The sequence below is a fragment of the Bolinopsis microptera genome, chromosome 7, assembly GCF_026151205.1.
Source record: "Bolinopsis microptera isolate Bmic1 chromosome 7, MBARI_Bmic_1.0, whole genome shotgun sequence".
Classification (NCBI taxonomy): domain Eukaryota; kingdom Metazoa; phylum Ctenophora; class Tentaculata; order Lobata; family Bolinopsidae; genus Bolinopsis; species Bolinopsis microptera.
This window is the reverse complement of record NC_087078.1, coordinates 8298431-8314653: the sequence shown is the minus strand read 5'-3', so window position 1 is coordinate 8314653 and position 16223 is coordinate 8298431. Positions and strand designations below refer to the sequence as shown.

The 16223-nt window shown below is 38.1% G+C and overlaps 3 protein-coding genes across 3 annotated transcripts in view; 1 reads left to right on the top strand and 2 right to left on the bottom strand.

The window, feature by feature from the left end:
- Nucleotides 1–10134, top strand: part of LOC134817743 (uncharacterized) — a 93665-nt gene extending 83531 nt beyond the window's left edge. Inside the window, exons 8-20 of the mRNA XM_063826990.1 lie at nt 363–501; nt 4010–4149; nt 4415–4652; nt 4822–4978; nt 5106–5267; nt 5436–5578; nt 6129–6234; nt 6334–6469; nt 6627–6756; nt 7026–7367; nt 8122–8248; nt 8890–9084; nt 9352–10134. Coding sequence (XP_063683060.1) covers nt 363–501; nt 4010–4149; nt 4415–4652; nt 4822–4978; nt 5106–5267; nt 5436–5578; nt 6129–6234; nt 6334–6469; nt 6627–6756; nt 7026–7367; nt 8122–8248; nt 8890–9084; nt 9352–9565 — 2229 coding nt within the window. The 3' untranslated portion in view covers nt 9566–10134. The remainder of the gene's footprint in view (nt 1–362; nt 502–4009; nt 4150–4414; nt 4653–4821; nt 4979–5105; nt 5268–5435; nt 5579–6128; nt 6235–6333; nt 6470–6626; nt 6757–7025; nt 7368–8121; nt 8249–8889; nt 9085–9351) is intronic.
- On the bottom strand, nt 9870–13309 carry LOC134817746 (neo-calmodulin-like). The gene is made up of 5 exons (XM_063826994.1): nt 13229–13309; nt 11390–11566; nt 11080–11213; nt 10754–10918; nt 9870–10560 (listed from the first exon to the last, which is right to left on the bottom strand). The coding sequence occupies exons 2-5, from the start codon at nt 11547–11549 to the stop codon at nt 10465–10467; spliced, it is 555 nt and encodes a 184-aa protein (XP_063683064.1). The 5' UTR covers nt 11550–11566; nt 13229–13309; the 3' UTR covers nt 9870–10464.
- On the bottom strand, nt 11802–13186 carry LOC134818293 (uncharacterized). Its single transcript, XM_063827787.1, has one exon. It carries the CDS (start codon nt 13107–13109, stop codon nt 11835–11837), a length of 1275 nt encoding a protein of 424 aa, XP_063683857.1. The 5' UTR covers nt 13110–13186; the 3' UTR covers nt 11802–11834.
- Nucleotides 13310–16223: the final 2914 nt, after the last annotated feature.

The following is a 16223-nucleotide window of genomic DNA, read 5'->3' as shown; positions in this document are numbered from 1 at the left end:
ATGTTATTGGAGAGATAAGCTATCTTAACCTAAGAGTCCGATTAATATAGTACAAAGGCCTCCTCAAGGTGGCATTACTATCGGATATGATATTCCTCAAAGTTGGATCTGATTATCATGATTCTGGGGGGCCTCCCGCACAGAGTTGCAAGTCATTTGCGGTTGTATGGTATAGTTAAATGTCTTGTAATACGCTCGTAAGTATAACCGGGTCAGACATGGGTTTCTGATTAGGCCGGCTGAGGCAACTGTTTTTACCATAACATCCATTTTTAAATTCGATTGGTTGTTTAAAATATCAAACGCAACTCTTAATCGAAAACTACATATGCCTATAAATGGAAGCTATCACACTATCTCAGGTATCAACAAGCCACTCGGACGACTCGGACGAAGAGACTGGACCACCCAGCAAGAGGGATCTGACGAATAGTAATTTTAAGCTAACTACAGCGGGACAGGGAGACCCCTTCTACATCATCGTCAGTAGGATTAGTAATGGTGAGAGAGCTCTTAAATGTTTATAATACTGCAGATTCCATTTACTGACTTAAAGCGGCTTCAGCGTCCGAATGAAAAATCAGTGAAAATACTGAATTGGCATACTTAAAAATACGTTTAGATAAAAAAAGTTAGTGATATGAAAACAAATACCTAAACTAGCATTTGCTTGAATTAATGTTGAATGTGGATTAATTCGATTATGAATAAAAGTTTTCCGAATAATTAAAATCAATACTACTGTAAATGTTTCTATTAAATTCTGAACCAGTAACCGACTTAGAATCGAACCTCTAGTATAAGTACGAGTACATACGACAACCAAACTGGCAACTAAACTACTAAACAACTAACTGGTTGGGTGATAAACTCAGCCCCGAACAATGATACCTCAAGTAGATAAACAATAGAAGGCAGGATGTATAATAGAGTGTGAAGTGTGCAAATAGTGAAGCAGTTAAACAATAAGCTGATAATTAGGGTCCCTTTGCCATTTAAAACCACTCTTGTAAAACTGGCGCTCAAACACATTACATGGCAAAATTCTAGAAATTGGATTTAAAAGCATTTCGAAACCACTCTCCCCATTTCCACTACAAAGAGTTTCAACTGTCAAGTAACAGACTATACAGAACTTTGGATTTGAACATTAAAAGATAAATACTGCCTAGCGAGAATGTAATACTCATAGCATTAGCAGGTAAAGACTGTCGAGCTGAGTGATTATTGGGAATATTACCGCGTCAGGAAATAGTTACAATTGACATTGAAACATTTCCCAAGGTTTTAAGATGGTGTTGACAAAGCTAAATTGTTTTTGAATTATAAATGTGAATAACAAGTTCCAGCTGATAAACCGTTCGAGCAGCCACGGGCCTTCACAGACCATGTGCATTTGTGTCAGCATAGATGAAATGTTCCAAAAAGAAAGACACGAATTTACAAGTAGAACAACAACAAAAACAACAAACAACAACTCGTAAACAAGGTACCTTTTGGTGGGAAATGAGCTGAGATCATTCTCAAAGTAGGCTTTGGCAATAGCATATTTAAAGAGCCTTGCAGCTAAATGAATACGAAATTTCGAGAGCTATGTTAAATATTCGATATCTGGACTGCTGTAACAAAATTGTTACCGATTTACAACGAAAATAATAGCTAAATATAGCTGGTTGCTCTTTCATAAACTAATTTACACAAGTTTAAAACCGTACCAATGTTTCGTGAACACCCTGTAAATAAATCAACATAACAAACAAAATGATAACAAAGCGTCTTCGATTAAAAATGATCTCTGTTCCTTGCCAGCCTATCTATTTGCCTAATCTTGCGGAACAGTGTGTAAAACGGAGCATGAGGTCCTCAGGTAATCCGTGCCTTGCCAATTTGTCCTTTGATCTGACCCAAATTTCGCTATCTAATATTTATATAGATAAATATACACGAACTAACTTTTAAAAAAATTTAATTAGACGAACAAAATTGTAAAACAACTGGCTCTTAGGGGTACGCTTTAAATTTACTACATTATGCTTAGATGTACAATGAAAAATAATATGTATATGTTACGAACTATATTGAGAAGAGTGAGCTAACAATATAAATGCGACCTGATCAGTGACCTGGGATCCGCTCTAAGCACGGGAGTGACTGAGAAATTGGATCACTGCCAACACCCCACAGAGATAAGACCACTGGGTGGAAACTTTGCAGTTGAGAATGTTACTCTTCAGAAATTCGTCATAGCATCCATCATATTATCCAATCCGAGTAGCCTATGATATATGAGCCGATGAGAATATTGTGCGGTCAGCAAAATCTTCCGCTGAGTAGCACAACACGAATCTAAGTCTACGTGGGTAACTTACAACATCATTGTGTATTATTGCGATTAGGTATTGCAAAATATAAGCTGATGAAAACCCATGATAAATACTGCATAATAATATGAATTATGAATAATATAAATTATGGACGATGCCAGATAATGGTTCCATGACGAGAAAATGGTTCAATACTTAATAACATTCTTAAAAGAAGTCGACTGTCGGAAATACCCAAAAATACCCAGAAAGCGTGAGATCCCTGGATAAACTGCAGTTTTCAAGGCGAAGCCACTTTGTTTTGACACGGAATTAATTCCTGGGCAATTTCGTGTCAGAACGTGACAGCTACTTTAAATTAGCCAGGTATGATTACTGATCGCTGTAGCTGATTGGTTAATCACTGGCACGTGGCAAAGAAATGGTCTTGTGTCCGAGTAATAAAGCATGCCATTACTTACGCAGGCATCTGCTAATTTAAACACTGAAAACTGAAAAGTGAAAGACTGTTCTGGAGATTAACAAGTTGATCTAGTTGGGTGATGAGCACGTTGATCTAGTTGGGAGATTAACAAGTTGATCACGTTTAGCACCATGATATGAGGCTGTGTGAGCTTGTTGTGTAACTACAATGAGAGGGTGAGAGAGGAGCTTGTTGTGTAACTACAATGAGAGGGTGAGAGAGAGAGGAGAACCACCTGGTACTGGTCAGGCACCATCAGTCCAGACGATATTAAATTGTACCGAACAAGGCAATTACTTTGTGAATATGTGCCATCGAGATTAAAATGGGGCGGCACAATGCACATATCCTCACCACTGCTGCAGTTTGCTTGATATGACGATGATGTTTCATTACTTGCGCCATCATCGTAACTGAGACAATCAACAGTAATAACAATAAACAAATCCTGGATTAATGAAATATCCGCGGAACAGCTCGTAACAATTTAGATGTGATCCCACTATGATGAAGCAACTCTCTGAAATTGAGCCTCACACCAGGAGAGCTGATCTAGAATTACCGTCCGTAATTGAAAGTGCCAGAACACTTGCGGTAACACCCCAGAACGGAATGATGTAACTGAAGCAGGACTTTTGGTATTTAGGGACCATGGTGGATGTTCCATTTCATCTACTACTTATTTAATCGCTATATAATCGGTGGAGAGCACACCAGGCCCCGGTGATATAAGTTAGGTTGGTACCATGTGCAAACTTACTAAACATAACGGCGCTTAACCCCATGGCTCTTTATATTATGTATGCACTAGAACAGCTGGTATCGATTACAACCCCAAGCATTATCATCTTTATAGATAGAGTGAAGGAGCGAGGTGGGGGGGGGGGGGTGTAACAATAAACTTCACCATTAGTTCTAATGGCGACTGTGTTCTAATATTGTTCATATCTTACATTCGATCCTTATCTACCAACGTCCAACAACAAGGAACGTGCACTTAGAACAATAACGAAACATAAATGATCGATAATATCTATTATAACTGTAATCAATTCTAAACTATTAGAAAAATGATGAAAAGTTACATTTGGCAGATATCTAATTACAGTTGTCGTAACCCACTGAAAAGAGCTGCAACAATTTCAACTAAACAATTTGACTCAATTCAACCTTTTCAGCGACTTTCTGTGTAACAATTTTTTTCAAAATTAACACTTTTCAGACGGAAAAGACAACGTTATCCTGGATACCCGAGAGCATCCTTTGATTGTCAGTGATAACCTTGTCCAATTCACTGGCGTCTTCGGAGCGGCTGAGATCTTTTCCAACGGGAATAAGATGGCGTCTGGCGACAATTTAATGGTATTATACTAAATTTCAGACAACCAGAATCCTCTATTTCTTGTTGATTGAAAGGAGCATGATGCTTTTTCATTTCAGTTGAACTTCGGATTAGAATTGAGATGCTATCAAATTAAAGAATCTGACGAAATATATTGTCCTTGCTAGAACTGTGATCACGAATAAATTTATTAATTTTGTATTTGATAAAACATGTCGAGCCCATCAACTATTCAACTTTTGCCTGTAGCAAACAATATCAAAATCTAAAAATAACCTAATTCAGATATGGAATAGCGAAGACAACTCAAACTTACCGTACTTCTATGGAATAGTCGGAAAAGCAAACCCTCAAGTGTTCGGAGTAGCTATGGGCAGTCCTGCACCGATGAAAATAAGTTTCGGTGCGAGAAAAGGCAGTGCTACAGTTGTTGATATCACTCAGTTGGGAGGGGATTTCGAAATGTTAATTTTCGTGGGACCATCAAGGAAGGATGTGGCAACACAGTTCGTTCAGACTTTCGGTAAACTTGCTCCGCTGACTTATATTTTATCAGGAAATAAGGGCTTAGGTAGAGGTAACGAGATCTACTGAACTAATTCGTTAACTCGAAGAAGTGGATATGATTCCTATACTCTATTTACTCTAAATCAGCAGCTATCCAACAAACAAACAACCCAATTAACCCGCAGGCCTTCCGAACAGAACCCCTTGGTGGAGTCTAGGCACCCTAGTTCACCACGATCCTAACGAAGCCATAAACAGTACCCAATTCAAAATTGATGTGCTCGTCCTCGATAATTTCATCGATGTTCCCGACGATTCGCAGCAAATTAAATCCGTAATAACGTACGTCAACTTGAACTATTCACGATTGTTCGCGCATGTTTACTTACTATCTAAACGATATCTGACGACTTGTATTTCACATGATGAAGTGCTAACTGATGAAGTGCTAATTTGCACCAATTTACAGATACGTTGATCCGCTCGTGCAGCTGGGATTAAATTCTAATGACCCTCCGATCCGGACAGCAGAGGGAGATTACTTTATGGGGACCTTATCCCACTCGGAGATGCCTGGTTCTTTTCGTGCTTACGTCGACTACACCCACCCAATGACAGATTATGATAACCAGTGAGTACTTTCAGAGGGATTATCATACAAGATAAACAATGAAATATTAAAACATGTCATTAAGTTTGCTTGCTTTAAATTAGTTTTTGGACAAATTTATTATGTGATTCAGGAGTGGCGTTAACAATAAGCAACCTCCCGAGAAAATCTAAAAAATATGTTTTCCAGAAATGACAGTATGTATCTTGCGAACCGAGCAGGACACAACTTACGACACAACTATCCTCTGAACTTTGCGGATCTCAATTGCACAGATAACGTTATCAACAATTCACCCTTTCTCAGCCTCTCAGATAAACCTCTTTTCAATGGTTCGTAAGTTAAACACAAGTAATTATTTTGTAAACATCACGTCTTTATCGGGCTTACCGGTGAACTTTTATTTTACAGCTTCCGATGCAATATGATCAAACGCTTTTTTTAATCATAAATACTCCTTGAATATCTATGCACAGCTCTGTAAGTGTAACAAATATATTCAAAGAAAACAATACCGCTTAGATAAATTAATGATACAAAACGAAAACGGTTAAGTTAACTAAGATGATGCGCGATATTTTATGAATTAAATATATTCTGTGGTATCATTAGCGTGAGTTATTGAACTCTTTGGCTTATTTAATCAAAGAGCTCTATACCTAATCCAACTACATTTAATTGGTATAGTGTGAAATTTAACACAGTTGTTTTTTCCCAGATTCATCAAACTTAACACAATATTATTAATATTAAGATTACGATGTTAGTATTCAGAAGGCCTACCGCAATTGTTAGCACAAATTTCGCGTAGTAACGCAAGTTTAGATCTACAATAATGTGTGGATCATAATAATATATTAGATTTATTTCATTTTGTTCCAGGTACAATTTGCCTAGATTACATCCACACCGGCAAAGGTCACACCGGAAAAGATCTCGAAGGTCTGAATGCGGTACATAGACGGATTCACAACCGACACGGTACCTTGTAAGTTTATTCTATGAACTCTAATGGTACACAAGAAATTTCCATTTGAAATACTCACATTATAAAAAATGAGGACGTAAAAAGTATTTAATATCGCAGGCAGGCTAAGATTTTGCACCAATATCGGTCGATGGATAGGGATAGTTTTATTCAGATCAGCGATAGTGTCAGCTTGGGAGCAGGACAGTATACTGCAAAGTATATCGAGATTGCCACAAGAGAGGACCTTCTCCAGGTAAGGGAGGCACCCCACATTGCCCCACATCATTTGTCTTGTTTGTGATGTACCAGTACCACCTGGTGCCAACACACCAACTAAATTAACAGCATTTCAAAACTAAATCGTTAAATTAGTCTTGTAATTTTATAAAAGTTTACACTTTCCCTGGCAGTTGATACCGATGATTATTTGGTATGGAAATGTAGGACTACTGGCGACTACAAGACTAGCCCCTGGTGTGACTGACAATGAAATGATATTAAATTACCACAAGCTTAATGGATTCCTATTGTTGACCTCAGGTACTCAAGAATTTTAAGGTTTCTTGGGAATTGTATTAAGGTTTCTAATCGTACGTTATTAAAATGAGTGCAGACGACACCATAAACAATTAAGTAGATTCAAGTATAATGAAAGATCGGGCTTGGTGAATGAATAAAATGAAAATGATATCTTTTGTCCAAACCTTTATTCAATATTAACTTATAAAAATCTATGATTAATGATCAACCTTTGATAAGAAATATACATTTTTGCTTTCTTATCCCCAAAATGAACCCTTATCGCACAGGCGACGAATCTGCACTGTCAAAACTGAACAGCGCTGCACTCGCGGAGATAAAGGAGTTTATCAAGACAAAATACCATCTCTACCCGGAATGGCTAACTGCTCTCCACAAATCCAGTCTCACCAACGGACTCCCCGTGATCCGAGAGATGTCCTTCAACTTCCCTGGCGATGTTCTATTAGCTGGATCAGATCACGGACTACAGTTCATGGTGGGCGATAAAATTGTCGTGGCTGCGGGAGCCTTGTTGGGGAGTGAGACGAGCGTTTATTTACCGACATCTCAGAATGACACCTGGTACAGACGAAACCAAAACAGTTACCAGAGAGTTGTTCCACAAAAAGGTAATCGGTTGCTTTCGTTCATCTTTAATTTCTGCTTTTCAAAGGTGCGACAACCTTTAATCAGCGATGTTATGAACGGTTAAACTGATGTGACAAAACGCTGTAAACAGCTGAATCGTTATAGCTGTCTCATTTCAGTTAAAAACTGATCTCAGGATTTAAATGATTATTACGAAGATCTCTTAAAGACAAGCGTCACAGAATCAATCACACAAAAACTCTAGTATTTAGAATTGAGGTGCATGCCTCCCTCGCCTCACCTTTCTAACAAGCAATATGAGATAAAGTTAATATTAATATTATATAACTTTAATCAAATCAAAAATTGAACATAAATTAACGTCTTAAAGTTAAACATTGAGTAACCCAATTAAATTTGACATTTTAATATTATTGAATATTGGCTAACTAGCTTGTGACGTGCCGTCTCATTATAAAGAGTATTATATAGCTACGTAGTCATGATCCTGAAGCCAGTTTAAAGCAAGTTGCCAGCCATGATTATGCTATGAGGAATTTGTGAAGCGCCAAAGCTACGTTGGGCGAAACTTTTAACTGCATGAACGCTATCCGCAGTCGAATATACCCACTCAAATTCATGTCAGATATAATAAATACCAAGAAATATTTCAAGAAATGACGACTGTTCATCAGTTCAGGTCTCGCATGTACTCATTCCACCCATAAAAGCAGCTAATATATTGTAGTTGTACCTACCTTAAATTCAAATATAACGATACTCCTGTTTCATCAGGTAAAGTAACGATAGACTCGAACGAGGACCCCTCACAACTCTATTTTATAAAAGGAGGGAGTGTCCTCATGACAAGCAGACTCTCTGATATTGACAAGATGAGTGGCAACCCAATCGAGACTGTGAAGTAAGAAAATGAATATACATTTATAATTGATTATGATCAATAATGCTGTGCTACATGGTTATGACATTAGAAGGTTAAGGGTCGTCGAAGTCGAACTCAAAATTACGATGATATGATGAGGTATTTAAAAGCATGGTTAAGCAGTCAAAGAATATTAAATTCAAAAGCAAATTGTCTCGTTTTGCAAGAAGCCATTGACAGTAAATGGTTATTTTATGCAACTTTCAAGTATTAGTAACAGTTTCAACAAAATTAAACGTATTACGATGAAATTTCGGGTGGAACCTCAAACATCAACGAGAGATCCTTTTTGTCACTTAATTTTGAAATAACTATTATGATTTTGCGCAATCTCAAGTTCAAAAGGCCAAAGGGTGGTGGCTAATTAGTGTTTCGCAATTTTGAATAATATGACGCTGTAATTGGATGGCAGTGCAATCAGCCCATGCAAAATATGTGGCAATTTGTGGTAATTTATGTATGTTAAATTATGACCCCGAGGGGGAAAATTTGTGAACTGTATATAAGTATATAGTCCAAAACTTAATGCCCGAGTCTTATCTGTGATTCTTTGTAAATCAGAGTAGTAGCACAGAATAAATCAAAAAAAGGATATCAAAAGCAATAAAAAATTTTTGCAGGCTAGAATACGTTGAAATAACGATATTTCTAAGCGGGACGGAAACATCCGAAACAATTTACGAGACATACTATCTGAGAGAACAAGATGATTTGCTCCTTCAAGTGGCTGTAAGTGTGGACAGCATTTCTGAAGGAGTCAGAATCACCATTCAACCTACTGGGGATGCTCTAGCAAAAAGTTCATCAGATGAACGGTTAGTAAATTATATTACTGAACATACCGTGATCCTACTAAGACATGTTGACATTAGAAGGTTAGGGGCGTCGAACTCAAAATTCCCAAATTTCCCCATGAATAATCAAAACAAAAGAATTAGCCTCTGCAGTCTGCACCCATAGCAACATTGTAGTTGTACAACAATTGCGAACAAAACCAAGTAAAGAGCACCCTCACTAAGGGTAATAAACTCAAGCATTATAAAGGTCACAATATATTGTTTTGAAGCTGTATCACTTTCTAGGACTTGGAACCAAATCATGATAGCAGCCGGAGGACTCCGCGGAAAAGTGTCCCACATCACAATTAACGGGAACAGGTTATCTGGTATAAGCTACAGCTACGATGCTGAAAACTGGAGGGAATCTTCTCTGAGCATTCTTGAGGACAGTGATATGAACACCACCCCTTCCTTGCATAAGACTTATGATATCATGATATACTATAAAACAAATTAATCTTAGATGATTTAATATAAAAGCCAGTACGCTTCACTTGAATCGTCGATTCAAGTTTAATCTTAACTATTAGTATTAGTTTGATTCACAGTCAGAAAGGTAATAACTTCAAAAATATAACGATTTAACAATATTCGACTTGTATTTTATCGTCGGTATTTTAACGTTTTTATTTTCACATGCTTATTATATTTAACGTTTTTATGTAGGGTTATATTTAATTTAGATGATTCCTACCACAAGTATTTCTTCATGACCGAAAATTTGAATCTTATCGAAGGTAAAATTAATACTAATTTGTTTTGAATAGTCGAATTGCACTGTACATGACGTACTATTCAAATAATATGAAGAACAAAATATTAACGACAGTCATTTGCATCGGCAAGAGTCCAGCGATTCAGCAAATTTCAAGTGTTCTTATTTCAACAAATTAGTACATTGAATACTTATGGTCTGATATTCAGTATTTGTGTGACAAAGTGGTAATAATAATTGTTGTTAAACGAATGAATGTAAGGTACAAGCTTTGTACATATAATAATACTGACCGTCTTTCCGTATCCGTTGATAAAAAGTGTTTGCTGCGGTGAAAACGATCGTCCAAAAATAATTTCATCAACCACAGAGAATTATTTGACACTATTTACAATTTGGTTAGGTAAGACGTAGAAGATCTTTAAAGGAGCGTCATCCGTTCTCTAGACCAGCTGAAAGGTATTTAACCTCACTACAACATATTCTACTATCAGCGGGATCTGGCTGAACAGTGTTCAGTGAACACATGATGTTCTGGCAGAGCGTTGCCTCACGGCAAGTTTATTGTCAATAAGGTACAGCTCTGATTTGAGCTGAGGATACGTCTGTATATTTGCTCGTTTGAGGATCTGCAGGTACTGTCACTTGTCAGTCTTAGTCTGGTCCTCCAGCCAGCCTTCATCGTGCAGCACTCGCTTTATCAGACTCTGGTAGTTGATGTCGCCTTTGCTGTTCGACTGGGAAGTTTGCTATATCAACATATAAGATCGTTAGCAACAGCATGGCATTATAAGAGTTGAGACACTGATTTAATGGGTGCCAGCGCAGATGGATAAATTCAATCTTTGTGGCGAGACTGCACCAAAACGTTTTACAAGTATCTGTACAAAGATCAAACAGTGTTTCTAATAGGAGCTTTTTTTCGTTCACCTGAACAAGGGAGAGCCATTCCTCTGCCTCGTCCTCGTCTAGTGGATCCCCTATCATGGTCAGGTGATCTTTCAGCACGGTTCTATTTGCGTAGCCTGTCTCAGTGGGATCAAACACGCTAAACGCAAACATCAGGTCTTCATAAACGCTCCAGGAGCCAATTGCCTGAAATTATACAATCAAATATCAAAACTTCTGACTTTTGATAGGATATTCATACTGGCTGTCAATTAAACCGTGAATTTTGTATAAATATTATGATTTATATAACACGGAAAATACATATTGTGTGGTAGAGATAGCATTAAATCATTTTTTAATTTTACCGTTTCGAGGGAATCAACGAACTGTTTGTATGTGAGCTTTCCTTTCGGCGTATTCTGTTCAATAATCATCTCCCGGATTTGAGGTTCTGTTGGATTCAAACCCAAAAACCTTAGAGCCTGTCCCATCTCTTTTTCTGAAAAATTACGCCACGGTATTAATCAGTTTTACTGTGTCAGTGTGCAATTTCATGTACAGAAATTTAAAATTCTGTGAGACAACTAATTTAACAAACTTTTATTAAGCAAGATGGCCAACTCTTTAAATTAAGTAAAATAACCGACTCCTAAACGTTTTATCTGTTAAGCCTACCAGTTAGTTTTTCGTCTCCATCCTTGTCGACCATCTCGAAGACCTCCTTCAAGACGTCATCCCTATGAAACTTCCAATCTCGACACACTTCTTTAAGGAAGATTTTCCTTTCATCTCCTGGTACTTTAGGGTCTGTAATCAGCGGTTCTGAAGCTGACATTCTGTAGTTGACTTTGCCTGAAATTTTGTGTATTCATTTAAAGATAATAATGCACGGTATCTTTAATGATGATCGGGTAAATCAGCTCTAACATAAAATCATAATCATGTTCATGATTTGATGCCACTTTTAAAATTATTTTCTTCCCGAGTTCAGCCTTACAATTTGCATTTTAAAGGCAATAATATTTAATATGCTTCTTAAAAATTGATAAAAATTGAAATAAGCAACAAAATTTTTAGAGTCTTTCAGTCTTTAAATCAATATCAAATGTCTCCTTCACGTTCAACAATCTCCATCTTGGTTTCTATTCCTCAAGAAATTTTTCTTTTCAGCGGGTGATGTCTTGAATAGTGTGAAAATCAGAGCTGGAAAACTATGTTGGCTTTTCATACATTCCATTTTAGAAGCAGTAGAGTACCCGTGCGTCCCAGAACTCAAACTCCCTACCTTGTTCGCTCGCGTCCTTTTATCTCTCAACCAGTCTTCATATCTATCATCGTATTCAACATACTCCACACATGTTTTGAGTCTTCCAAGCTTAAAAGGGTTCAAGGCTTGTCCCACGGTTTCTGGGAAGGCTGTCAGTGATTGACCAATGTTCCCTCTTTCCTTCCAAGGTTCGAATATTGTCTCCAAATATCTGGTCTGTCGTTGATACCATTGGTAGTCAACGTTAGAATGATGAATCCAGAATAAGGGATCTTCTGCGGCTCTTTCGGTAAAGAAGAGGCCTGTTTTTTCTCCACCGACTATGTAATGAGGAATTCCATGTTCATGCCTCAAGTCGGCTTCAGATCGCAGGGCATTTTTCCAGCTCAGAATATTCTGAATTCTCTTATAACTGGCAGGAAAAACGTTGTAAGTGAATTGTCTTACCAAGCACTGACCTTCCAGATCTTGATAGCCATATTGTGGCGAAAAGTAACCATTGCTTGGACATTGATCTTCAGTTGTTAGTTGTTGTTCACCAGTTCTGGCATTGTAATTCAAATTGGAACCAAAGTATCTCCAGTTGAAAATGGAGCTTTCCCACCACCGGGCAACGTTCTTGGTCCAGTCCCAATACGGCACAGTCAGTCGGCAATCTACTTGCCTGAGGAGGTTCTCAATCTTCAGCAAGTATATCCTGTGCCAAGGGTAAAACTGTACTCTGTCATGGATTCCTTCCACCCAGTACAGTTCGTGGATGTAAAGCAGTCTCACCCAGTTATTTCTCAGCCGCCAGCCAGCTCTTCCCGTTCCAATATTGTACACAGCATTGAGAAATCTTGTCTTTTCATCATGAGTCAGGGCATCCCAATCTTTTCTCTGTCTGCAGCAATATCTTCTTCCTTTTATACATGTGCATTTTAATCTACATTTCCGTGTTATAGTGTTTCTTTTACATCTGAAGTTGTTCGAGGGGCGAAGGCCGAAAGCCTTAACCTTTTCACTGTCTAGAGAAATGCTCGATGGTGTGCTATCCGAGTCAATCCAAGACTCAGGTGTAATTTGGGAGATTACTAAACCCACGGATAAACCTAAAATGAGAAGACAAACCATGATGCAGTGGTGCATCTGGCATCATGAAAAAGAGGAAAAGCAACACAGCGGTAAATTGGGTTCATATTTCGATTCATAGTCTAAACAAAGAGTTAAACATATCCAACCAAACCAATCCGTAACTTTAAACTTACCTTTTGTAACAGTTGTTTATCACTCAACACGAGGTACACTATTGTGACATTTATCAGGCAAATACTACAAAGAATGTTAGTAAAAATGTCAATGATATTTATTGGGTGGGTATTATATTTATAGCTGTACTATGGATGAGCAAACTGTAACTGTTTCATCATCAGAGACCTACCCATTTATAATTAATAATCAAACTGTAAACGAAACATTCATTCCTCCCGAATTCTGGTTATTAAGTGGTTCGGACCATGCGACTCCGCCTGGTTGTTAGATTACAGTCGATAAAGGCATCACAAGCAAGGTTGGTAAGGAAAACGGGCCGAATATCGCGGACTGTCAGACAGGAATGGCTGACTGGCATAATATACGGTGCCTATTGGCGACAAGTATTATACTATTATATACGCAACTGGTAGTGTCAAATGCTGCCATGTTAGTTAGGACGCCTAATTATGTTGATGGGCTGTCTTTATAGCTGCTTGAGATAATATACACACCATTTGGTGAATGATATTTCAGTTTCAGTATAGCTCCTGCCGGAGGAATCAGAGGGAGAGCACAAATTCAGAAAATGTGAGAGCTGAATTACAAATAAATATCCACAAGCTAGCTGTGATATCACCAGTACCATGCTCACCAGTTTGCCAGATTGTTAGCCAGGTTATTGTACGTACTACTACGTACTACATAATTATACATTACTAATGATCGCTGGATCTTAGACGATAACGTCATACACGTGGGAGACCAGGCCTTGTGTTAATACTACTACTACTACTACTATAGTAGTCACTACTACTACTATACGACTCCTAACTTAACTGCTGAACTTTCTGAGTGGCTCGAAACATTCAGATAAAAATTAAAAAATGAGCAGTTAGTTCAGTACATTGATCGACTTTTTGTTACATTCATCCGTAATGGTACTGGTATGTTCAATCCGCAATTAACTACAATTACTGAAATCGTTGGAAAATATGCTTGACGTAGAGTTAATTACAAGGAAACGATAACCACTAACCTTATTAAGATATCGCTACTTCAGAATATCATATGATTAATCAATTAATATGACCACAGGGTAGTACAGAGAGAAAAGGTCCATAAAATGGTAGATTTTTGTATGATTGTATTGGTAAAGCTCGTTGGCAGCATCAAGGTTTACAATGACATAAACTTTACAATGACTAGATTATTGATGATAATTAGAATGATTATTTATGTGGTGACCGAACAATTGGATCACAGTTGAGTGATTAAAGAAAAGAAAGCACTAACAAAACTGTCTGAATGATATTACCACATTTAACTGTAGAACAAAATTCGGATTAATCTGGAGGTATTCTTAATTCTAGCTAATACCCAGCTAACCAGCCCGCCATATCCGTTCTGTCCAGCGCCAATGGTGGGCCAATGTCACCAAATTAAACACAATTAACAGGATTTATTTCCCCCTGTGAATGCATAAACCAACTATGAATATTAAGCGATATTTTGGTACAAAGTCCTTGGTTCTATTTCTAGAGATGCTTTATATTAGACCGCTGATTAAGGATAACAAAGAAGTTTATAATCGATTTGGGGACTCCAAATAATTATTATATCAAAGTTCTAAACAAGGGATAGTTAAAAAACAACGCCCAAGTCTAATCTTTCCCTAAAACAAATAACTAAATATCAAAAACTTCATTGTAATTTCTGCCAATATCTCTTGTCATAAGCTAAATTACGGAGATAATACAAATCAAAAATATTATTTATATAAAAATTAAACTACTGGAGTAAGGTTAAAATTATAATATAAGCCAACATCGATGCAAAATAACATTGGCAGTTAGTCGACAATCATTGCTCCAAGGTCATGAGAAGGAATAATTGAAACAAACATGGACATGTCATACTTAACGAGCAACAGGTACAGCCAAATCGGGCCTTGTGGATGCAAATAGCTAGGCATAATATTGAGGTCACCGGTAAATAGAGGCATGATTCGTAATGTTTAATACATGAAATCAATACTTGGGGTAAAGAAAATAGGTGCGATAACTAGCGGCACAGCTAATAGAAGCTCGGCTGACACCTGTACAGTGATAACGCATGTATACCAGTCAGCCCTCAGATGAGAGCTCAGCCCTCCCAGGTAAGCACATTACACAGAGCTGACCGGCTCTCCCGGTACATTATACCGGGGTCCGCACAATAGGCAAGAGCTACATTAGAGCAACTAGATTCGAGCTGTGGTCTCTCCAAAGTGTAAACGGTCGGATACAAGTCGTGCTGGGGTCACGTGTAATGGGATAATGTTTGTTCTTTGCAATATCACGGTCTCTCTCTCTCTCTCTCTCTCTCTCTCTCTCTCTCTCTCTCTCTCTCTCTCTCTCTCTCTCTCTCTCTCTCTCTCTCTCTCTCTCTCTCTCTCTCTCTCTCTCTCTCTCTCTCTCTCTCTCTCTCTCTCTCTCTCTCTCTCTCTCTCTCTCTCTCTCTCTCTCTCTCTCTCTCTCTCTCTCTCTCTCTCTCTCTCTCTCTCTCTCTCTCTCTCTCTCTCTCTCTCTCTCTCTCTCTCTCTCTCTCTCTCTCTCTCTCTCTCTCTCTCTCTCTCTCTCTCTCTCTCTCTCTCTCTCTCTCTCTCTCTCTCTCTCTCTCTCTCCTCTCTCTCTCTCTCTCTCTCTCTCTCTCTCTCTCTCTCTCTCTCTCTCTCTCTCTCTCTCTCTCTCTCTCTCTCTCTCTCTCTCTCTCTCTCTCTCTCTCTCTCTCTCTCTCTCTCTCTCTCTCTCTCTCTCTCTCTCTCTCTCTCTCTCTCTCTCTCTCTCTCTCTCTCTCTCTCTCTCTCTCTCTCTCTCTCTCTCTCTCTCTCTCTTTCTCTCTCTCTCTCTCTCTTTCTCTCTCTCTCTCTCTTTCTCTCTCTCTCTCTCTTGTAATATTGTATAATTGTTGGTAAAAGTGTGTAAAAGTGTGAGAAGTAACCCAAAGGAAGGGAGAGCAGAGCTAGAGATA